This window comes from Acomys minous (assembly GCF_964271855.1).
Source record: "Acomys minous genome assembly, chromosome: 2".
NCBI lineage: Eukaryota > Metazoa > Chordata > Mammalia > Rodentia > Muridae > Acomys > Acomys minous.
Window position 1 is genome coordinate 120059919 of NC_140484.1, and position 26578 is coordinate 120086496.

The 26578-nt window shown below is 36.3% G+C and overlaps 1 protein-coding gene across 1 annotated transcript in view; it reads right to left on the minus strand.

Moving 5' to 3' along the window:
• Positions 1–2263: 2263 nt before the first annotated feature.
• Positions 2264–26578, minus strand: part of LOC311578243 (vomeronasal type-2 receptor 116-like) — a gene marked incomplete at both ends in the record, with an annotated part of 45468 nt that continues 21153 nt past the window's right edge. The window contains 5 exons of the mRNA XM_084748084.1: positions 2264–3192; positions 6050–6173; positions 7826–8053; positions 8868–9674; positions 10062–10341. Coding sequence (XP_084604210.1) covers positions 2264–3192; positions 6050–6173; positions 7826–8053; positions 8868–9674; positions 10062–10341 — 2368 coding nt within the window. The remainder of the gene's footprint in view (positions 3193–6049; positions 6174–7825; positions 8054–8867; positions 9675–10061; positions 10342–26578) is intronic.

Here is a 26578-nt window from a genome sequence, read left to right on the forward strand (position 1 = left end):
GTTTTGTCTAGAACAATAAGACAACTGAAGATGAAGGGGATCAAAACTGGAAAGGAAGAAGGCAAAGCTTGATATGATATGATAACATATGCAAATAGCACTAAAATGTACTAAGGAACTCATCCAAGAAGTAAATATTTTCACTAAAGTGACTAGATACATGATAAACTAAAAAAAAAAAAAAAATCAGTAGCCCTTCTATGTACCAATTAAAAAATGAACTGAGAAAGAAATCAGAGAAACAACTTTTAAAATAGCCTCAAATAATATAAAAACTTGGGGTAACTCTAAACAAGCAACTAAATGACATATATGATAAAAACTTCAAGTATTTGAAAAAGGAAATTGAAAGGGCATCAGAAAATTGATATATCTCTCATGTTCATGGATTGGTAAGGTCAACATAGGCAAAATGGCCATACTGCCTAAAGCAAACGACAGATTCAATGAAATTTCTATAAAAATTCCAACACAGTTACTTACACATCATTAAAGGAAAAAATTTCAACTTTATATGGAAAAGTAATAATCTCAGGAGACGTAAAACAATCATGAACAATAACGAGTGCTGGAGGTATCACCATGCCTAATGTTACACTTAAATACAGATCTATAGCAATTAAAATTACATGGTGTTGATATAAAAACAGACACACTTATCAATAGAATTAGATAAAAGACCAGAAAAAAAATATAAATGTATGGACCCCTGATTTTTTTTATAGAGAAACCAAAAACACACACTAGAAAAAGACAGCATGTTCCACAAATGCTGCTGGTCAAACTAGATGGCCAGAGGTAGCATAATGCAAATATACGTATATCTTTATCTATCACCCTTCAAAAATCTCAAGTCTAACTGGATTAAAGATCTCAAAATAAGACCAGATATGCTGAACCTGATAGAAAATAAAGTGGGTAATAGCCTGGAGTTCTGTGAAACATGATACAACTTTCTGAACAAAAAATATGTAATGCACACTCTAAAATTGGCAACGAATACATGGGATCTCATGCAGCCGAACAACTCAAATAAGGCAAAGTACATCATCAGTTTGACTAAAAATACAGCCTACAGAATGGAAAAGTTTTTTTTTTTTACCAACTCTATATCTAATTGAGGACAAACATCTAAAATACATAAGAAACTCAAGAAAATAGATACCAAAAAACCCCCATTAACTAATCTAAGTTAAAAGAAAAGCAGACATATTTGTAATAGCCAGAATCTGAAAACAACCTAGATGTTACTCAATGGAAGAATGGATAAAGAAACTACGGTACATTTACAAAATGGAATACTATTTAGCTATCAAAAACAAGGAAATCTTGAAATTTGCAGGCAAATGGATGGAAGTAAAAATGATCAACCTGAGTGAGGTAACCCAGACCCAGATAGACACTCATGGTATTTATTCATTTGTGAGTGGATATTAGCCCAACATAGATGTCCTCTGAGAGCATGCATCCAGCGGGACATCAGGACAGATACTGGAACCTGCAGTTGGACTCTGGGTAAAGTGTTTTGAGATTTATGGAAGAGTAGGGGCATGGAAGGATGGAGTTTGGTTGTCAGGACCTCCACAAGGAGGCTATCCAGGCTGGCAGATCTGGAACCAGGGGGTGCCTGCACAAACTGATGCACCAACCAAGGACATTGCAAGCAGAGAATTTAGACCCTCTATTCAGATATAGCTGGTGAACAACTTAATCTCCTCATGGGGAATGGGGTACAGAGAAAGAAGGGACAGAATGTGAAAGATAATTTGATCTCAGTCTACACTGTAGTTCCTTACCTTATATCTTGTTCAGAAAAATGACTAGAAACGCTGAGTTTAAAGTTTTATAATATAAACAGTCATCGTTTTTGCCTCATTTCTATCTATACTTTAAGTACCTTTACCATCCAAGTAGCAGAATCTCTCTATGTAGATAACTGTAATGTATCATCTATGGTATCTGACCTTAAGAATTACTGTAATGCTCCAAGATTTTATCACATAAATTATTGAAAACTCTGTGGTCTCTCAAATATAACACTAGAAATTGGATTATGACAGGGTTTGATTCAGTAGAACTGAGGTCCATGTCATGTGTTAGAACTTTATTATGCAATTTATTTTCTTCATTTTTCTATAATAGAAACTTCATACTTTGATAAACCATTTAATGATTGGAAAGTAGCTTTTTGAACTTGTGGATATGTTATAATATCCACTGTAACAAACTGTAAAGTTTTAAAAAGCAGTAATAGAGAGGTTAGTTAAAATTGGAAAACATTTTTTTGTTTTAACATGTGTGTCTTTCTGACCTTGTGAAAAGAATATAGCTGTGGCCTTAACAAAATAATGTAACATTTTTGGGCAAAGATGCAAAGTAACATCCCTGCACTGGAGGCCAAGATAGAGAAGACCTCCACTGCTACCATAGCCTTGCCTTTGGTGCTGTGGTAGGCAGCTAGGAAGGTGATCCAAACACTGCAGAACACCACCATGCTGAATGTCAAGTACTTAGCTTCATTGAATGTGTCAGGTAGATTTCTTGCCAGAAAAGCTACAGTGAAACTTGCTAGGGCAAGGGAGCCCAAGTAGCCCAGGACACAGTAGAAGAAAATTACGGAACCTTTGTTGCAAATAATGACAATGTGGCCATGTTCCACGTGTACATCAGCATGAACAAATGGAGTAGAAGTTCCCACCCAGATTCCACAGAGAATCAGTTGAATTCCGGTGCATAAGGGGATGATGAAGTTAGGTAACCCAGAGACCAGCAGGAACCTCATCCTTCTATCTGGAACTGTGACCTTGAACGCCAACACTACAGTAATAGTCTTAGCCAAGACAGTAGAAACAGCCACAGTGAACACAATTGCAAATGTGGTCTGCTGCATTATACAGGTGACTGTGTTTGGACGGCCAATATAGAACAAGGAACAGAGAAAGCAAACAAATAGGGAAACGAGTAAGGCATAGCTGAGAGCTCTGTTATTGGCCTTGACAATGGGAGTGTCTTGATGCTTCAAGAAGACACAGAAGACAATAGCTGTAAGAGCAGAGAAGCATAGAGTCATGCAGGTCAGAAATATTCCCAAGGGGTCTTCATAAGACAGAAACGTCACAACTTTTTTGATGCATTGAGTTTGATCTGTGTTAGCATACTGGTCATCTGGACACTTCACACACTGATCCATGTCTACAATAGGAAAGACATTATTATCAACTCAAATTTTTTTCTATTACTCACAGAATACACTATGGCAATGCATTGTAAAACAATAGCTAAATTAGCCTTACCTCTTGTGCTATAGGAGATTAAAATGTGGAAACTGCATAAGATGTAATCCCAATTTCCAATTCTTATAATTTTCTGCAAACCATGGTTCATATTTATCTTATGTACGCAAGAGGTTTTAGTATTTTACATAAATAAAGTCATTTCACATAAGATTTAGGTTTCCATATTAACCTATCTTGGGTTGGATCATTCATGGAAGCGATTTTGTTATTCATATTTTTGAGTATAGTGTAAAACAGAAGTTAGAGTAAGTTGATTCTGTGTGCATTTTATGGTCAACCCATCAGCCATAAATTTGATACTACATATCAATGGCCTCATGTGTTCACTCTCCACCCACCCTGTGTATTTGAAAAGACCATATAACCATCTTATTAGAGCACTGTAATTCATAACTCATTCTAGAATATAGTTGTCACCCTTCATCATGGAAACTTATAAGACAAAGACCATTAGAAAAGCCACAAGCCATAAAAATTTGGTTTTCATATCTAGTTCAATGGATACATACACAATATTATTTTTCCCTTAAGGCTCATGGCAAATTGCAGAAGATGGGATTGCAAAAATTTTTAAGAGCTAGACCAAGAAGAGTTTGATTTGAGCCTGTGCCTCTTAGGAATATCACAAGGAACACATATAAAGTCTCATTAACTTAGCCTCTTAACCCTTATCTAAATAAGGGCAAAAAGTAGGCATGGCAGTGTGGATGAGAGAAAGACCATTAGGCAACAGGCCTACACAGAGAACTACAGACACCTAAGAAATGTTGAAGGTTGGAAAAATTGTGTTCTGAGAAGAACACATCAGCTGAGTATCTTTGGATGAAAACAAATTGTCAGTCCTGAAAATCTAAAAGTAATATTATACACACTGACCAATACAAGTATATGTATATGTATATAATACACATATGTGTGTGTATAAAATATTTGTATTTGTCATCAGATAATAAGAAAAGAGGTCATGAATTTTTAAAAGATCAAGGAGCAGTGTACTGGAGAGTTTGGAGAAAGTAGGGGGAAATGAGGAAAATGTTAGCTTGTTATAATATGAAGTATATAAGAAGGGAAAATGGACTAATAGTACCAGGGAAGGCAGAGATAACATGTAAAAATTATCACATAAATTTACTAGTTGAAAAAAATGTCAACATCACTTTTATGTATGTTTCAATATATGAATTTTTGAAGGGCATATTACTTTCCAGTTTTACTAATTTCTGTAAGATTTATCTGCCCCAAACTTGTTTTTTTATAACTATATGCTTTATTTATTTCCTTTTTATGTATTTTTTATTTTTAATTTGTTCACTTTACATCCTGATAGTAGCCACATCCCTTGTCCCCTCCCACTCCTACTCTCCCTCCCTCACCCCCATCCCCTAGTCCTCAGAAGGAGAGAGCTCTCCTCCCCTAACACGTGACTTCAGGCTATCAAGTTTCATCTTCACTGTCCGTGTCCTCTTCCTCTGTGGTCTTGGAAAACCACCCCACCAAGGGAAATTGATTCACTAAGGACTACTTCTGACAGGCTTGTGCCCAACACTTCTAAACATTGTAGTATTCACTTAGAAAATATCATTTTCAAGATAATGTTCCATACCTTAAAGATATAATTTTGACAGACAGTACTACCTGGGGGCTAAGAACATCCTTCTGTCCACGTCTTTGTAAATTACAACAAAATGTATTCTGGTTTTATTCAGTTGCATTCAGCCAACATAGTAAATTGATAAGTAATGATGGTTTTCCATTACTGAGTCTCTCCATTCAAGAATGGACATTCTAGTTCAGTTTTCATATTTTTTTCAGATTTTTATAAACTAGTGAGTAGAAGTATTAGAATACTTCATATTTTCCTATCAATTTAAAGAGTATTAAATATTATCAAATGCATTTCTTTTTTATTCCATTTCAGAAGTTTATTTTCATTGATTAGTCACTGTGTTCTGTAGCCAAATACATTTAATGTTTTAGAAATCTCTACCTTATCTTCAAATACTCATGTTCAAATCATATGAAACCATTTATATTTTGGTCCGCTTCTTAATGGAAATGTAAGTTAATTAGTTATTTGTTATTCATCATCACAAACAAAAATTGTTGCATCCTTCACATATTTTATATATGACCAACTGCAACATTTCCAAAGTTTTTATTTGTTTTATTATGGATAACCACACATTTAAATCATAAACTTTCTGTACATACATTTCATGATCATTAGAAGAAAATATTAATTTATAATTCAAAAAATTTGCCTCCAAATTTAACTGTGATCTAGAATACAATTAAAAATCCACCCTTACAATGATAGTATTGATATACAAAAAAGCACATTCTAAAGCGTGATATAACACTACTGAGCATCAAATCTTTCATAGAAACCTGAAAGAAGTGGCACTTGGAAAATAAGAATTCATACCATACATCTCTTCAATAAAATTAAAATTAGATATAATTTATTATAATATGCTGAAATTCATGATAAAGATGAGATGTGATAGTAACTTCACTACTCTTGTGAAACATACAGTAAAATAAAGTATGTTCACTACTTCTGGAATGCAGAGACAAACTCATATTTTAATACAGATAGTGTATTATTTCCAATAGTTGTGTTATTGTTACATATAATTTAAGAGTGAGATTTATCATTTCCTCTCTATTTCAAAAAGATCCCTTTGATATATAAGTTAATAAGAGAGAAATTAAAAGAATCTGTTGGTTAGTTTGGCACAATATATTCTTACTTGTCAAGTTGGAAATTTCATTTTCTGGACAATGGTTACAATCAAAACAGCAGACAGCCTTTCCTTCCTGAGGAGATTTTCTGAATCCAGGACTGCAAGGAATACTGCATATTGAGGGCAAATTCTGTGGAATATCAGATAAATATTAGAAATAAAATTTAACATATTTAACAAATGCAGCAGTGACTCACAATACCAAGCCAATGAAAACCTTTCTTTATACAGATGTCTCATACTATAAGGCATTATCTCAAGACCTTCTCATGCCTTTCTTTTTTTGCAGAATCATTTTTGCTGTTTACTCAGTGGTACGGCACCAGAACATCATTTTCAAAGTTCCTTCCCTGGACCACATCTCCTGTGGATTCCACATACTGTCCCTCCTCAACTTTTGTTCCCCACTTGCACCTGTATCCCAGTCCTCAACTCAAGCAGACATACCCTGATATACCCACATGTCACACCTGCCAAAAAAGGTAGACTTTTGGCAGACCTTCTGTCTCTCAGTTCTTCCAACCACTTGTACCCAATGAAGTCCTATACCCAATGAAGCAACAGAACATACGCTATAGCCTTTTCGCACCTATGCCCACATCTTCTGAATATTTCACAGACCTTTATCTCCTAAACTCCCTCTCCCCTCTTGTGGAGAGCTGCGAGGTGCCGCGCCTTAACAAGGCGCAGGTTTCCGCCATCCCAATGGCGAGCGCTCTCTAAGATAAACAAGTCCTTATCTGGCAAAAGGCTGTGCAAGGGTAACTGGTGATCTGATGACGAGCAGTCCTGCTCTGACGTGGACCTATGAAGAGGTGGCACCTGGCATGAGCTGATTGGCCCTTGAGTTGTACTTAAGCTTGGCCCTTCCCTTCTTCCGGGCCATTCCCACTGAGCTTAATCCTGAGTAAATATCTCGAGAAGAAGTCTGGTTGTTGGTGTCTTATTTCCGCTGGATGATGCGGCGCCGACAAGTGGTGGCCCCTACGGGGACCTTAAAGTCTTCGGTATGTCAGACTTCAGAACTCCTGATCTACAGGGCGATCGATTGGTAAGTGTCCGGTAAATTAGGACCCGAGTGTAAAGGTTCTCAGGTTGAGACAAGTTTTTCAGTCCGCGGTAAAGTGGGGGACATTCCAATATCATAGTTTTTCCTTCTTTGTTTTGTATTTTATTTTGTCAGAGGTTGTTTACATGTCTTAGATGCCTGTTCACTTGTAATGAGAGACAGAAACAGAGTGGTTCTGGAGTGGATGGGACATGTATGGGGAAGGAACTGGGAGGAATAGAGGGATTTTAAACTGTAATCAGGATATATTATATGAGAAAAAATTTATCTTCAATAAAAGAATAAAATGGGGAGACCTGGTGGCACTCAGAGGAAGGACAGCAGGCTACCAAGAAGAGACTTGATACCCTATGAGCATATACAGGGGGAGGTAATCCCCCTCAGAAACAGTCATAGGGGAGGGGAATAAGGGAAAAATGGGAAGGAGGGAAGAATGGGAGGATACAAGGGATGGGATAACCATTGAGATGTAACAAGAATAAATTAATAAAAAAAGAAGAAATAATAAATCTTTATTGCTTTAAGGTAAATATTGTGAATGTATGATGATTTATATATTGTAAGATTAGAAAGGGGAGAAATCCACGTGTATAGAAAGTGAGTCAATAAGTGGGTAAATGACAAAATGCTTTATCCCATGACTGAGTGGAAGCAGACAATGTTATTTAGGAATTTATGCTAATTGTAAAGCATTAGAATTAAGAGCAAATTACCTGTCTAAAATCTGTAGCCCATTCTGTCATTTCATCAGAAATATACAATTGTTGATCACTTGGAACATATCTGGAAAACTCTCCTATTTTCACCTTTAGTCCAAAATTTTGTGGAAAATCCACAAAATAGAAAATGTCATATTCTGTGTCCAGTTTAATTTTCTGGTTCATGTTCACCAGATCTCCAGCAGGATTGACAAACTGTATGTTCTTCAGAAAAGAGAATATCTGCAACACATTTGTCATTTTAGTTTCAAATACAACTATAAATTAGATCAGAAAATGTTTGTAATGTCTCCAATTTCCACTACCCTCTCCTAAAATATAACTATCAGAAGTACTTAATAGTAAAAAAGGAAGAAATACCATGTAGATATAAATTTTCATATGCTTTTAAAATATCATTTTGACACTGATTTGATACCCTAACACATACACACCTGAATTTTATGCCTGGAATGTGGGTAAGTAGTTATTTCTTTATACAAACAGTGTTATTTGGTCATTACATAGGGAATTGAGGGTCCTTAATGGGCAAAATACAGCAGAAATTTTTGATATTATTTGAGATCTATTCATTACATTGAAGAACATAAAAACAAGTCATTTTCAAAATTTCCTTTAAGAATTTCATGAGAAAATATTTTCAAATATTAAAAAAGTGAGATGCATGTGGGATAGAAGTATTTGAATAAAATTTATTGACTAATATTGTGAAATTCTTAGATTAAAGTGTTGACTCTATCATAATTTATTGACACTTAAGAGTTTCATGATAATTTTTTTTCAAAATTTTAAAACATGAGATGCATGTGTGATTGAAATATTCTGGACAGAATTCCTTAATTTAGATTGCAAAGTGATGAATTGTATGCCAGTGTTTTCAGAATTTTTGACAGTAGCACTATCTGCCTCACGTACACTGGAAAAGTACAAATACATATGCATCTTGGGAGGAGGTTGCTAATTTGCATGGATTTAAAACTTAAGTTTTCATTTAAGAAACTCATCTCTTTGACATATTTAAGGAAAGACTAATTACCTGCCAGGAGTCAAACTCCAGTCTCTTTTCATCATCATTTGACCACAAATCTACTTTTTGCAGAATCATCTCATGGAGTGAGTGGGCCACAGCATACACAGCATTGTATAAGGTATAACTTGTATCACTCATGGACATTCCAAAATTCTGCCTAGATAACCATTTCAAAATGGTGTTGGTTGAACAATTCTTAAGCTTTGTACAATTAGCTGATGACAATGAACAGTTAAAATAAACCCACCATAGTTTAGAAAGAGAAATTTCATTACTGTAGTTTAAAGGGTGCGCTGTCTGTATAAACTGTTTAAAACTAGATATCTCAGACTGCTGATGTGAAAAAATTAGAGAACCATGAAAAGTGTTAAACAAGAAATCTCCCTTCACTGTGATCATATCGAATTGTGACACACTGACCCAGAGTCTCCGAATGCCTAGGGATCTCCACACTATAAAGTTCCACTGTAGATGAGATTCTTTGTCTCCATAAACGAGCACAACTTTTGCTGATGACAGTATAATCTGGTTATAGTAATTTTTAAACATTTTAAAGTATAATACTGTATCCATTGCGATAATAGTCACAAATGCTAAACAGACAATATGTCTTTGCATCTCCCATCTCAGATCAGAAAGAAATTGAATACCGTGGTCATCATCTGAAATGACCACTCCTACCCAGTTCCATCTGAAGTGAACCACCAGGGACACCATGGCTAGTGCTAGAGAAGTGTCCTTGGGAGACATCTGGTAGAAATAAGGAAATTCTTCATTGGCACTCAGGAGAGGATGAAAGTGACCATAGTAAAGCTGAAAGACATAAAGGGTAAGCATCGATATGAAGAAGATGAAAAAAAAATTAAGACCAAGCCTAAGATCTAGGCATGCTAAGCAAAACTGGGCGAGATAAAAATTGTAAATTCTTCATCTCATTATTAAAATCATATCCAATTTCTTGTGATTATCTAAACAAGTACAAAACAAGTACATGAGAACTAAGCCTCCTGGTAAGACACTTCACATTACTTCTTTCTCCAATGTCAGATTGTAGTAAAGTTCTGTTTGCCAATGAAAGTAGTTATGCTTCACAGATTAGAATAGACATAAATCCAGTATGTATCTTTCAACCTGCCGTGGTATTGAGAAAGTCATCTTGAGGACAGAAAGCTTCCTTAAGTTTAACCCACTCAGACATACCTCTGGAGTTCTAGAGATATATAGGTGTGGTGAATGCATGGCAGATATTAACCACAACGGTCCTGTAAGTACAACTAAGTATCTTATTTGATTTTCACAGTAGTAGTTAGGAGTATATTTTCTTCTATTTTCAGACAAAGAAGTTTCCCACCGATCAGCCAACACGTTGCATTTAACTTTAACTAGCAGAGAAATGTTGGGCAAGATACGAGGGCTTTTGTTGATTTCTTCCATGGCAAAATAAAGGGAGAATATCAAGTGGATGTTCTTAGGTGTCAAGCTGAAAGAAGAGCACACTGATCATGAGAGAGTAACTTCCAAACAAGATACACTGAAACAAATTCAATATGGGTTCATCACTAAATTCTTTTTTCTTGACATATTGCTATAATGTCAAAAAAGTCCTATTAGTGTGGTATATTGGATGTGAAACTTATTGAAGAATATGAGGATTCTTTTTTTTTCTGTGATATCTCAGTTTGGTTTTTTTCCTTTTTATTATTAATTTATTCTTGTTACATCTCAATGGTTATCCCATCCCTTGTATCCTCCCATTCTTCCCTCCCTCCCATTTTCCCCTTATTCCCCTCCCCTATGACTGTTCCTGAGGGGGATTACCTCCCCCTGTATATGCTCATAGGGTATCAAGTCTCTTCTTGGTAACCTGCTGTCCTTCCTCTGAGTGCCACCAGGTCTCCCCCTCCAGGGGACATGGTCAAAGATGAGGCACCAGAATATGTGAGAAAGTCATATCCCACTCTCCACTCTACTGTGGAGAATGTTCTGACCATTGGCTAGATCTAGGTAGGGGTTTAAAGTTTTATGGCCTGTATTGTCATTGGCTGGTGCCTTAGTTTGAGTAGGACCCCTGGGCCCAAATTTGCCTATCATAATGTTCTACTTGTAGGTTTCTAGGACCCTCTGGATCCTTCTACTTTGCCATTCTCCCATGCTTCTCTCATCTAAGTGTCCATCAGTAAAAGAATGGATAAAGAAACTGTGGTACATATACACTATGGAATACTATTCAGCTATTAAAAACAAGGAATTCCCGAAATTTGTGGATAAATGGATTGAGCTAAAAATGATCATAATGAGTGAGTTAACCCAGAAGCAGAAAGACTCAAATGGTATATACTCACTTATATCTGCATATTAGCCCAAGGGGCATGTCCCATGAAAGTCTTCACTTACCAGGAAACTGAGACAGAGGGGAGGACATGCTAATATGAGGATTCTTGTGTGTGTATGTGTGTGTGTGTGTGGGTATATTTTCTTTCAATGTAATTCTATCATTTTGAAAATTTCTGCACTTCCATCCTATTTTCTGGGAACACTATGAAAGGTCTGTGTGCTATCCATGGAGGAGAAAAGATGTCCCATCCAATACTGAATCTTCTTATATATTTATACTATAATTATAATACCTAACATATGTAGAAAAAGTGGATATTAACTGCTACTTAGAAAGTTACATTTTTTTACACAGAGGCTTTACTGGCCAATTTCATGATACTGTTATGGGTATGACAAACATGCTGCTAAATACGTCTACGTTAACAGCCTTGCAAGGTGAGTGGATATACAGTTAATGCAAATATGATAATAATTATGCTTTCTTTTCCTTTCCACACAATTTCCTTCTTTTTATTTTCTACTTGAGGCTATACAATAATGAGTTATATGAGATTTACTACAACAACAGCGCTTTCATTTTCAGGAATGTGCTCCTTTTGTGTCACAGAGACCCTTAAGTTGCACTGATGCATGTTATCCTATACATTCAGCTGGGAATCATAGAACTTGCCCTGGCTTCTGTTTGGTTCTGATTTGACATAATATGTCAATTCTCTAATATATTCACTTTAGGTTCCATATCTCACTTACCATATTTTAACTGGAAATAACTGCTTTGATATAATCATATAGAATTTAAGAATTTTTAAAAAATATTTATTTATTTATTATTATGTATTCAGTGTTGTGCCTCCATGCACACTTGCAGGCCAGAAGAGGGCATCATATCACATTATAGATGGCTGTGAGCCACCATGTGGTTGCTGGGAATTGAACTCAGGACCACAGGAAGAGCAGTCAGTGCTCTTAATCTCTGAGCCATCTCTCCAGTCCCTAGAATTTAAGAATTTTTAAGAATAATATACCATTTCAGTATTTTGTTTATGACCTGTGTTTGCTTCATACCCTGCAATTTCTGTACTTCTTTGTAACTACAATACATATTCAAATCACTAGACATACATTGTGACAGTGAATTTGGTATTAAGTTGACTAAACCATTTTTCCCTATACTTTTCTACATTTAATGATTGAATAACATTTTCTTCAGTGCCTTATTTATTTAATTTTTATAATTTTCCCTTATTTCTGAAAGAAGTGAAGTTATGCAATATTTTCTAGATCCTTGATATTCTATATTAGATATGTATTTGTGCTTTTAAAATTGAATTCTCCAATCACCCTATTGGAATTACTGTTCTCTTAAGGTTTAATATGTCAAATTAGGACGTTGTTTATAAATTTCCTGCTATATTATCTTGAAATGAGAAATTCAGCTTCCTATGGAAACAGAAAAATCCAAGGATAGTTTAAACAATCATAACTATAGAAATAACTACCTACAGCTAAATATGTTTACATAATGACTTGTATAAACAGGAGAAAATTATAGGGAAAATTGGGATCCGCAATCCAAATGGAAGATACACTTACCAATACAAACCAAATAGTGTTGAAAACATTATATACAAACAGTTCCAACCTAAAGATAAACAATGTTCTCTACAAGCATTGAAGTATCTCTCAGATCTAATCTACAATATGGGAGGCAGTATAGAGAGTAAATGTACATAATAAGCTTTACTTCTTATATCAATTAAATTCCAAGATGTAGAGAATGGAAGCAATCAGAAGATTGCATTTGCTGAGCTAAAAGGAAAATCTTATTAAATAGGTCCTCAAAGGAGACATCACATTTGAAACCTATTTTTTAAAGTGTTCATTCAACTGAGAACTGTTGTGAAATGACCAGAAATTGATGAGACCAACAAACCTTATGCCATATTGCATCTGGTGATTTATCCACTAAATGTCATAAACTATTCATTTTCAGGTTAAACTGAATACTTAGAGGCTAAGTTTGAATTAATTTTTTAAGTTGTCACAAAATAAATTTATTAAGTTCTACAAAATCCTATGAAAAAGTGGCAGCAATGTCACATGACATCTACTCTATTAATAATATAAAGGCAAAGGAAATTATCATAAAAAGTCTGGCAAAATATAACCACATTTTATTTTCCCTTAAATTCTTGTTCCTTTATTTTTAATACTACACTACTCAGAGATAGCTAAAAGGTACCCTTAAATGTTTTACTAGTAGGTTCTTAGACAGACTGTCTTTGTTTTTTTTTAAAACACAATAAATACATTTATTTAATTACATCACCATACCGAGTGCAGGGGTTCTTAACTGCATAGCTTAAGCTCAAGAAGACAAGCCCAAGGAACAAAAGCCATTCCCCAAATGTCTTTCACATATGCATCTTTTACTATTTCAACTGTCTATGTTATGGTTTAACAAGGTCAAAAGAAATACAATTGTGTGCTCATAAGTCTCTGACAATTTGATCCAAACTGGAGTAAATGGTTAGAGAGAACCGAATTTAAAATTTTTCTTTTTTATTTAATTAATTTATTCAGATTACAACTCAAATGTTACCCCATCACTTGTATCCTCCTGTTCCTCCCCCCCTCCTGCTTTCACTCTATTCCCCTCCCCTAGGTCTATGACCAAGGGGGACCTCCTCCCCCACTTTATGGTCATAGGCTATCAAGTCAGACTGTCTTTGTAATACAATACTTTCTTCAACCAGATTTCCACAGAGATGAGAAATACATATTTTTGCTAAATCTTCTTCATGTTTTAGAAAGTCACATTTCACTCATTTTGATCTAATGTCATATCTCTTATCATGTAGCCAAAAAACCGCATAGATATATTAATAGTCTTATATTTTAGTCTATAAGTTCACTTGCTTTATCATCCTTTATAGCATGTTTATAGTCATGATAGAAATATTCAAATATTAGTGATAAAATAACATTTAATATCCATATAACAAACTGCTGTGGATTCCAAAGTGTTCCAAAGTGATGTGGAAAATGTTTGCTGTGTAACAAAGAAGGCTTTAAAAGGAGTGATCAGGAAAACATAAATTTTGGACAAGTGAGGTATATATGTATCCATGAGTCCATTTCTACATTAAGAAGGTACTTTTCAAAAAAAAAAAGAAGTTACTTTTCATTGGTATAATGACAGACAGGGGTCAAGATAGGATATATGTGGCTTGTCATGTTTTCTTACTCATATTTTAGGAGAAATTAAACCATTTCCCTGGACCTCTTTCATCTCCTGCAAAGTAAATATGTAATCACACATATATTGAAAGATCCTACAGTTTCAATTTTCAGAATTTTAAACACAAAATTTCTCATACATGTAAAATAGATCATATCAATGAGGCACACTGGTTAATTAGCTAGGGTAATTTAACAATGAATAAAATTGAATTACAAATACACTTTCCTTTAACGTCTAGGGCAAGACTTACTTGCAATGATGTCTATTAGGGTTATCAGAGGTTTATGAGAGACAAAAACAGGCATTCCTGACGATTTCCTTTTACAAACTCTATTCAACTTCTCTTCATTCTTTCTCATCTACATTAGATAATTTGGACTTCTGTAACATTCTCCCCATGTTGCATATTACTCTGAATATTGCTTCTTTATTATATAAAAACTTTCCCTATCATTGTGCATAATCTCCCATGCCTATAAGTATTTTAGGTAAATAGGCTAATGATTCCTACAAATCATGCAATTTCAGTTCTTCTAAAAATTTCTATGTCTTCCAAGACTTTCCTCTTATTGAATGGGTAGTCAAAAATATTCTTCTCTGCTTGGAATATCATTTCACAATATTTTATTAAAAACTGAAAACAATCTTTATGAATAACTATAAACTTCACTCTGTTGATCTTCATACATACAAAATGCACTATATGAAATGTATTTTAAGTAAACATTTAGAATACTATTTATGACATTTAGCCTAGGATATTTCAGAAGAAACTGTCCCCATTTCCTCAGAAAATCCAGTAACCTCATCAATAAAGAATATTATGCTTAAACATACAAGTTAAAAAAATATGTAGTTCACTAATGCCTGCAATAAACAAACACATTTTAAATATTTAGGGAAATGTGTTAAAAGCAACCTTTAGATGTGCTCTGTCATTGCAGACACAATATTTGTCAGCCATAGCAATAAAACAGACCATCTACCTGGGCCTGTCCTTCCTTCAATCTTCAACATTATTGTGAATGCACCAGCGGAGAGGGCCAGCAAAACAGCAAGGCACAACCAGAAAACTGAAAACCCACATAGATACAAAAGTAACAAAACAATGTATCAAGAAGAACAAATTAAGGAGTCAGTACATAAGCTGTCCTTAATCATCACAAACCCAGGTGACTAAGTGCCATTATTAGAGCACAATACATAGTGGCCAGGGTAAGATATCTCCTCTGCATGCTACACTACAGAGCCTATATTAATTAAAATAGCATTCTATTTTCATAAAAGCAGACATTTTGATCAACGGAGTTTTTAAAAAAAGACCAGAGATAAATTCACACACATGATATTTCATCTATACACCTTGCAAAAAGACAGCATCTTTCACAAATGATGCTGGCCAAACTGAATGTCTTCATGCATAAGAATGTAAATAGATCAATATTTATCACCCTGCAAAAATCGCTAGTCCAAGAAAAGCAAAGACAACAACATAAAACCTGATTGGAGATTTGCAAGATGGAGGCACCAATCACACACTGCATCTGATTAACAGGAAATACAGGACTGCACAGTGACCTAAAGATGAAACTGAGAACTACAAAACACCAAGTGCTGCTAATTCTCAAGTGAGAGGGATTCAAATTGTGTCGGGGACAGGTGGGTTCAATCCCTGGCCACCCAGCTAACCCATGGAAAAATCCCTGGGAACAGTCCTCATTAACTGCCATCTTGGGAAGGACTGTGGGACATCCCTGAAGCTTTGGGCCCTCACTGCCCGCTACTGCTTGCAGGATCCCAGACAGAAAAACTGTGGGATATACTTGCAGCTCCCGGCTCTTACTGCCCCCTCCAGCCTCCGTCCGCTACTTTCTGGATCTGAGATAGGGAGCAAACAGGCAGAGCTCAGTCCCAGCAAAGGACATTATCCACATTAGCTGCCTCCCAAGAAAAGAGTGCGGGGCTCCCAAGAACCTTTGAGCCCTGAGCTATCTCAGACCCCCAGCTACTTGCAGGCCTAGACTAGCTGGGACACGGAGCAGATAAATATACCCCTCCCATCCCAAGAGGACCTGTGGAACTTATGAGCAGCTTGGAGACTCCATCTCTTACAACATCCTCAACTACCTCCTAGCTGGGAACATACTTTGTGAGTGGTGGTGCTGAATCCAGGCTCCAGCTGCAGTTTGCATTAGCTGCCATCCTATGAGCAACTTCAGGCCTTGGTCTGTATACGCACACCTGCCTGACTCAAACCACTCAGATTCATCTATGACACAAGGCAAGCTCACTGAGCAGACACCAGCTTGAGCCACATTACTCATTAACTGCAATACTGCTAGCAGCTTGTCGCCCTGACCTCACCCCACCCACTGAGTTGTCCAGATCCAACTAGGTCATAGACCAGAGACTTGTGCAGGCCGCACCCCACATTCCTCCTGTTTGCTGAGAAGCTTGGAGCTCTAATCTCTCTCTCTTGACCTTACCCAAAAGGGGCACAGAGAACCATCTGTAACACAGCCTATGGAGTCCTGCCATCTCAAAAAGGACTGTAGGGTTCCTGGGATTCTTTGGGCTTAGAAATACTCAATCCTCCCCTGCTAGACCCAACTGGAATACAGCCAGGGAACCCATCTGAGGTGAGCTGGGTGCAGGGTTTAAAACTCACTGTCCAACAACCTGAGGAGGCCTCTGGGGAGCCCTAGCAAACAACCTTTGGCTTGGAGTTCTCTTTACTTGCTCACAATCTGCCTGGCCAACCTGGGACACAGATAGTGACCTCATTGGAGGAACCCGTAGGACTGCTAATATCAGAGACAACTAGATGACTAGGGGACAGCGCAAGAAGACTAGCAACAAAACTGAGAGCCATATAGCAATACAGGAAACCAGTGATCCTAACACAGAAAGCACTGGAGATATGAACACCCATGAAACACAAAAAGAAGACTTTAAATCTGAGGTGATGAAAATGATAGAAGCTTTGAAAGAGGAAAATAAAGAACTCAAAGAAACACAGGAAAATACAACAATCAGGTGAAGGAATTGAATAAATCCCATAAAGAACTACAGGAAAATACATCCAAAGAGATCAAAGAGATGAAGGAATTGAATAAATTCTGTAAAGAATTACAGGAAAATTCAATCAAAAGGAAGAAAGAAATGAACAAGACTGTTCAAGACTTAAAGAGGGAATTAGAAGCAACAAAGAAAACACAAGGTGGAAAACATAGGGAAGAGAAAAGGAACAACGGATGCAAGCCACACCAACCAAATACAAGAAATGAAGAGAGAATCTCAAGTGTGGAAGATATGATTGAAGTTATTGATACATCAGTCAAATAAAATGGTAAAACTAAAATGTTCCAGACCCAAAACACTCAAGAAATCAGAGACACTATAAAAAGGCCAAATCTAAGTATAATAAGAATAGAACAAGACAACTCCAAGCTCCCAGGCCCAGAAAGCATTTTCAACAAAATCATAGAAGAAAACTTCCCCAACCTAAAGAAAGAAATGCCCATAGCATACAATAAACGTATGGAACTCCAAATAGATTTGATCAGAAAAGAAAATCCTTCCACCACACAATAATAAAAACATTAAATGTACAGACCAAAGAAAGAATATTAAAAGCTGCAAGAGAAAAAGGTCAAGTCACATATTAAGGTAAACCCATCAGAATTACACTCTTCTCAACAGACACTGTGAAAGCTAGAAGGGGCTGGATGAAAGTCATGCAAACATTAAAAGACCATGGATGCCAACCCAGACTACTATACCCAGCAAAACTTTTAATCACCATAGATGGTGAAAACAAGATATTCTATGACAAAACCAAATATAATCAGTACCTAACCACAAATCTAGCCCTACAAAAGATACTAGAAGGGAAACTCCAACTTAAGAAGGCTAAGTACAGCCAGGAAAACAAGTATATAAATAAATCCACATCCACAAATCCATAACACAGAAACACACACACTCTATCACCACCAACATAAAAACAAAAGGAACTAACAGACACTAGTCACTAATATCTCTGAACATCAATGGCTTCAACTCCCCAGTAAAAAGACACAGGCTGACAGAATGGATAAAAAAATAGGACCCATCATTTTTCTCCATTCAGGAAACACACTTCAGCAATAAAGATAAACATTACCTCAGAGTAAAGGTTGGAAAACTATATTCCATGAAAACGGACCTAAGAAGCAAGCTGGAGTAGTCATTCTAGTATCTGACAAAATAGACTTTCAAGCAAAACTAATCAAAAGAGATGGGGGAAGGTCACTACATCCTCATCAAAGGAAAAATACCCCAAGATGATTTCTCAATTCTGAATATCTATGTACCAAATACAGGAGCACACACATTTGTAAAAGAACCATTACTAAAACTTAAGCCACATATCAAACCCCATACATTAAGAGTGGGGGACTTTAGCACCCTACTCTCACCAATAGACACATCATCAAGACAATAACTAAATGGAGAAACAAGGAAACTAATAGACATCTTGAAGCAAATGGACCTAACTGATACCTACAGAACATTTCTCCCAAACACAAACGATTACACCTTCTTTGCAACACCTCACGTAACCTTTTCAAAAGTTGACCACATACTTGGCCACAAAGCAAACCTCAACAGATACAAGAAAATCGAAGTAATCTCTTGCATCTTATCAGACCACCATGGATTAAATATGGAACTCAACAACCAAAGAAACAACTGAAAACCTACAAACTCATGGAAACTGAAAAACTCCTTACCCAATAAAATCAGGCTAAAAGATGAAATAAAAAGAGAAATAAAAAACTTCCTAGAATTCAATTAAAAGAAGTCACAATATACCCAAACCTATGGGACACAATGAAAGCAGTGTTAAGAGGAAAGTTCATAGCACTAAGTGCCTTTATAAAGAACCTGGAGAAACCCCATACTAGCAACTTAACAGCACACCGGAAAGCTCTAGAAAAAAGGAATCAAACATACCCAAGAGGAGTAGAAGGCTGGAAATCATCAAACTCAGTGCTGAAATCAATACATTGGAAACAAAGGAAATAATTCAAAGAATTAATGAAACCAAGAACTGATTCTTTGAGAAAATCAAAAAGATTGACAAACCTTTAGACAAACTAACTAAAAGGCAGAGGGAGAGGATTCAAATCAACAAAATCAAAAATGGAAAGGGAGACATAAAGACAGACAAGGAGGAAATCCAAAGAATCATCAGGACTTACTTCAAAAGCCTATATGCCACAAAATTCAAAAATCTAAATGAAATGGACAATTTTCTTGATAGCTACTAACTACCAAAATTGAATCAGGATCAGGTAAATAAACTGAATAGTCCTACGACACCTGAGGAAATAGAGGCAGTCATCAAAATTCTCCACCACCCCCTGCAAATGCCCAGGACCAGATGGATTCAACGAAGAATTCTACCAAAACTTCAGGGAAGAGCTACCGCCCATTCTCTTCAAACTATTCTGTAAAACAGAAACAGAAGGAACATTACCAAACTTATTCTATGAGGCCACAGTCACCTTATACCTAAACCACAGAAATTCTCAATAAAGAAAGAGAATTTTAGACCAATTTCTCTGATGAACATTGATGCAAAAATACTCAATAAAATACTCACAAACCGAATTCAAGAGCACATCAAAACTATCATTCACCATGACAAAGTATGCTTTATTCAGGCATGCAGGGGTGGTTCGATATATGGAAATCCATCAATGTAATTCATCATATCAACAAACTGAAAGAAAAAAAACCACATGATCACCTCCTTAGTTGCCCAAAAATCAATGGACAAAATCCAACACCCATTCATGTTAAAAGTCCTAGAGAGTGCATGGATACAAAGAGCATACCTAAACATAATAAAGGCAATATACAGCAAGCCTATAGCCAACATCAAACTAAGTGGAGAGAAACTTAAATCAATTACACCGAAATATAGGACAAGACAAGGCTGTCCACTCTCTCCATATCTCTTCAATATAGTGCTTGAAGTCCTAGCTATAGCAATAAGATGACTAAAGGATATCAAGGGGATACAAACCAGAAAAGAAGTCAAACTATCACTATTTGCAGATGATATGCTTGTTTACATAAGTGACCCCAAAAATTCTATCAAGAAACTTCTATAGCTTATAAACACCTTCAGCAAAGTTTCTAGATACAAAATCAACTAAAAAAAATAAGTAGCCCTCCTGTACACAAGTGATGAACACTCTGAGAAAGATGTTAGGGAAACAACACTCTTCATAATAGTCACAAATCATATAAAGTATATTGGTGTAACTCTAACAAAGAAAATGAAAGATTTGTAAGAAAAATGTCAAATCTCAGAAAAATAATTTGAATAAGATTTCAAAAGATGGAATGATCTCTCATGCTCATGGATCAGGAGAATCAACATAGTAAAAATGTCCTTCTTACCAAAAGCTATCAACAGATTCAATGCAATTCCCATCAAAATAGCCACACATTTCTTTACCATCCTTGAAAGATCAATTATCAACTTCATATGGAAAACCAGAAAACTCAGAATAGCTAAAATGATCCTGTATAATAAAAATCATCTGGAGGAAACTGTATTCCAGATCTCAAGCTATACTATAGAGAAACAGTAATAAAAACAGCATGGTACTGGCAGAGAAATAGGCTGGTCGATCAATGGAATTGAATCAAAGACCCAGAAATAAACCCACATACCTATGGACACTTTATTTTTGACAAAGAAGCCAAATCCATACAATGGAAAAATGATAGCATCTTCAACAAATGGTGCTGGTCTAACTGGATGGCTACATGTAGAAAAATGGAAATAGATCCGTATTTATCACCCTGCACAAAACTGAAGTCCAAATGGATTAATGACCTCAACATAAACCTGTCACACTAAATCTGTTAGAAGAAAAAATTGGGAAGATCCTTGAGCTCATTGGCACAGGAGACAACTTTCTAAATGGAAGACCAACAGGTCAGGTCCTAAGATCAACCATCAATAAATGAGACCTTATGAAACTGAAAAGCTTCTGGAAGGTGAAGGACACTGTCAACATAACAAAATGACAGCCTACACACTGGTAAAAGATCTTCACCAATCTGACATCAGACAAATCCAAAATATATCCAATGTATATCCAAAATATATAAAGAAATGAAGAAATTAAACACCACCAAACATATAATACAATTAAAAAATAGGGTACAGAACTAAACAGAGAATTCTCTATAGAGGAATATCAAATGGTTGAGAGACACTTAAAGAAATGCTCAACATCCCTAGTTATCAGGGAAATGCAACTTAAAATGACCTGAGATTCCATCTTACACCTATCTGAATGGGTAGGACAGAAAACTCAGGTGCCAACACATGCTGGTGAGGATGCAGAGAAAGGAGAACACTCCTCCATTGCTGGTGGGATTGCAAACTTGTACAACCACTTTAGAAATCAATCTTGTCCTTTCTCAGGAAATTTGGAATAACTTTACCTCAGGACTCAGCCATACCACTCTTGAGAATATACCCAAACAATGTTTCATCATATGACAAGGACATTTGCTCAACAATGTTCATAGCAGCTTTGTTTGTATTAGCCAGATTCTAGAAACAACCTAGATGTCCTTCAACTGAAGAGTGGATAAAGAGACTGTGGAATATCTACACAATGGAATACTGTTCATCTATTAAAAACAAGGAAATCTTGATATTTGCAGGCAAATGAATGGAACAGGAAAAGATCCTCCTGGGTAACCCAGACCCAGAAAGATACACATGGTATATATCACTCATAATCAGACATTAGCCACGTAATACAGGAGAACTACACTACAAAACAGAGTAAGAAACATCAACCAAGCACCATGTATGATGTGAACCTAGACCCACAGCTTGGATGTAGTAGCAGTCTCACTGTGGATCCCATGCCTGGAGAGAGGGGACTACTTCACATGCACTCTGGCCACTGAACTTAGATTACTTCTCCCTGGCAAGATTGTTTTGCCAGGGTATAGAGGAAGAGGTTACAGCTAATACAGATGAGACTTGATAGTCTCTGGTCACATGTTAGGGGAAGAAGGCTCCCTTGTCTGAGTACTAAGGGATGGAGGGAGAAGGGATGAGGGAGGAAAGGGTTTCAGGAGGGAATGAGGGAGGGCACTACAATAAGGATGTGAAGAATTTAAACTGTGGAACAAGCAGGTTATTGCTAATCCTAACATATGGAACTAGCTCTGAGTCTGGCTGAAATGTGAATTTCTAGGAATAGACAATGCTTCTTGTTGACTACAGAATCCCTATCAATTACTACTAGATGCCATTCTTCATATGGCATCAATGAAGATTTACAGATGTCTTCTTTTCCTGCTCATACAAAGAGCAGAAATCCATCCTTTATTGTTTTGTGCATCACACACTTTTCATACACTTATAATTTTAGGACTATATAATGCTTATGAGAAATTATACACCTTCTGACCAAAAGAACCAGACACTGATATTGAATCAGACCTGTTAGGATTCATTCTTGACAGCATAGTGGCCATTGCCATCTTGTTTGGAGAAAGAGGTTGAAAAGAAAGAAGGAGGAATATAGAAATATACAGGGATGAAAGAACAAAAAGTAGATTAGGAAATATACTACTTAACTTAATGCCTCAGTTGTCACTCAAATATATATTTAATACACACATACATACATAACTCCATTATAATTCAAGGTATACTTCCAATGCTTTGAAAGTGTTATAGCAAGATGTTTAAGAGAAATAAGTTATACAAGTTAAATATTAGTAGATTAAATCATTGTCATGTCAATTGCTAGTCTATTTTTATCACAAGAATATACATCTTAGGTGCAGCAGATAGATATGACTCTAAAGAAAGATAAAATCTTCAAAAAACCCCAGAGAAACACAGAATATGAAATTTAAAATAATTTATTAATTTAAAGATTCATTGACAATGATGCAGTTTAACTCCTGGCAATACCCAGCCTACCTCAAAGAGGATGATGAGCATCAAATAACCTCCTTATGGCGATGGCCTCAATTGTGGCAAACAAGACACTGGGCAAAAGGACCTCATTTCTACCACATACAGAATTCTGCATTTAAAAAGGGCAAGCTTGGGTGCAGGCAGAGTCCACAGCCAAAGTTGGCCAAGACAGGGTAAACAAGTCCTCAATAGTTCCTGCCTCACAAATAAGTCTGTCAGATATATTGGGCCAGAGGCTGAAGATGATGCTCCAACATTATAGAGAGTTTTGGGTGACTATTCAGGTATAAAACTGTCTATGTCATCTTTTCTTTTGGAAAGTTACTAACCTGCACTCCCGGCATACTCAGATAAACAGGTTTACTCCTTCTCAAGTCTCTGAGGGAGTTGAAGACCAGGTAGCCTAGTTTTACAAAGAATCTTAAATTTTTTTTGGTTAAGATAGGTGTTCTAAGTTGATAATGACAAGGTGTGATGGAGATTGATTTACATTCAGAAATTTAGACTCACCAAGATAGGAAAGATGTCTTTTTCAAGGCTGTCAAGTAAAATAACCAAAACACTAAGAATGCAAATATTCCAACTAACATTTGGGTAACCATCTAAACAGAATTCTCAGTAGAGGAATTTTAAGTTGCTGAGAAATGCTTAATGAAATACTCAATACCCCAAGCCATCAGGAAAATGTAAATCAGAACAGCTTCTAGATTCCATCTTACACTTACAAAGTGGTTAAACCCAATAATACAAGTGACAGCTTATGTTGTTGAAGATGTGGAAGAAGGGCAACATTCCTCCATGGCAGTTGGTACTGCAAACTTGTATAGTCAGAATGTAAATAAATATGGTTGTTCGACAGAAACTTGCAAATCAATCTATGTCAAAACTCATCTACAACACTTTTGGGCATATGAAGAAAGGAGCCTCTATCTTACCAAAATAATACTTGCTCTACTACATTCATTATGTTTGACTTCATAATAAGAAACTGGAAATCTGTATATAGGAAGGCAAGTCAGTAGCCTTCCTATATACAAATGACAATCATGCAGAGGAAGAAATTAGGAAAACTACACCATTCACGGTAGCCACAAGCAATATAAAATATCTAGGAGTAACTCTAACCAAGCAAGTGAAGGACTTGTTTGAAGAAAGAGATTGAAGATGACATCAGAAGGTGGAAGGATCTTCCTTGTTCATGAATCAGGAGAATTAACATAGTAAAAATGGCCATGTTACCAAAAGCAATTTACAGATTCAGTGAAATCCCTATCAAAATACCTACACAATATTTTAAAGACATTGAAAGATAAATTTTCAACTTCATATGAAAAAACAAAACACCCAGAATAGCAAAAACAATCCTATACAATAAAAGATCCTTCAGAGGAATTTCCATACCCAATCTCAATCTGTACTATAGAGCAACAGTAATTAAAACTGCATGGTACTGGTATAGCAATAGGCTGGTGGATCAATGGAATCAAATCAAAGACTCAAAAATGAACCCACACACATATGGTCACTTGATTTTTGACAAAGAAGCCAAATCTATTCAGTGGAAAAATGATAGCATATTCAACAAATGGTGCTGTCTAACTGGATGTCTACATGTAGAAAAATGCAATTGGACCCATATTTGCCACTATGCAAAAAATTCAAGTCCAAGTGGATTAAAGACCTCAACATAAAACCAGAGACACTAAATCGGTTAGAAGAAAAATTGGGGAAGAGCCTGGAACACATTAGCACAGGAGACAACTTCCTGAACAGAACACCAACAGCCAAAGAGTTAAGGTCAACAATTAATAGATAGGATCTCATGAGGCTGAGAAGCTTCTGTAAGGAAGGAGGCACTGTCAACAGAACAAAGCGACAGCATACAGACTGGGAAGAGATCTTCACCAATCCTACATCTGAAAAAGGTCTAATATCCAAAATATATAAAGAACTCAAGAAATTAAACACTACCAAACCAAATAACCCAATGAAGAATAGGGCTCAGAACTAAACAGAGACTACTCAACAGAAGAATATCCAATGAACGAGAAACATCTAAAGAAATGCTCAATGTCTTTAGTCATCAGGGAAATGCAAATCAAAATGACACTGAGATTCCATCTTATACCCATCAGAATGGCTAAGGTCAAAAATTCAAGTGGCACCACATGCTTGTGAGGATGTGGAGAGAGAGGAACACTCCTTCATTGCTGGTGGGAATGAAAATTAGTACAACTACTTTGGAAATATATCTGGAGCTATCCCAGAAAACTGGGAATAGGGCTACCTCAAGACCCAGCTATTCCACTCTTTGGAATATACTCAGAAGATGCTCCAGAACACAAGTACATATGCTCAACCATGTTCATAGTGGCCTTATTCATAATAGCCAGAACATGGAAACAGCCTGAGTGTCCCTCAGTAGAAGAATGGATAAAGAAACTGTGGTACATATACACTATGGAATACTACTCAGCTATTAAAAACAAGGAAATCCCTAAATCTGTGGACAAATGGATTGACCTAGAAATGATCATAATTAGTGAGTTCACCCAGAAGCAGAAAGAGTCAAATGGTATATACTCACTTATATCTAGACACTAGCCCAAGGGGCATGTCTCATAAAACTTTTCACTTACTAGGAAGTGGGATAGAGGTGAGGACATCCTATTGCAACTCTAGGTGAGAGAAGTATGGGAGATTGGGGAAATAAAAGGATCCAGAGAGTCCTAGAAACCTACTAGAAGAACACTATCACAGGCAGATCTGGGCCCAGGGGTTCTGCTCAAACTATGGCATCAACCATGGACAATACATGCAGTAAGCATCAAACCCCTTTTCATATCCAGCCAATGGACAGGACGTTCTCCACAGTTAAGTGGAAAGTGGGGACTAACTTTCACATGAACTCTGGCACCCCATATTTGTCCATGTCCCCTTGATGGGTGGCCTTGGCGACACTCAGAGGAACCAAGAAAAGACTTGATAATCTAGGATCATATATAGGCGAGGAGATCCCCCTCAGTCACAGTCATAGGGGATGGGAATAGTGTGAAAGTGAGAGGGAGGGAGAAATGGGAGGATACAAGGGATGGAATAACAATTGAAATGTAATAT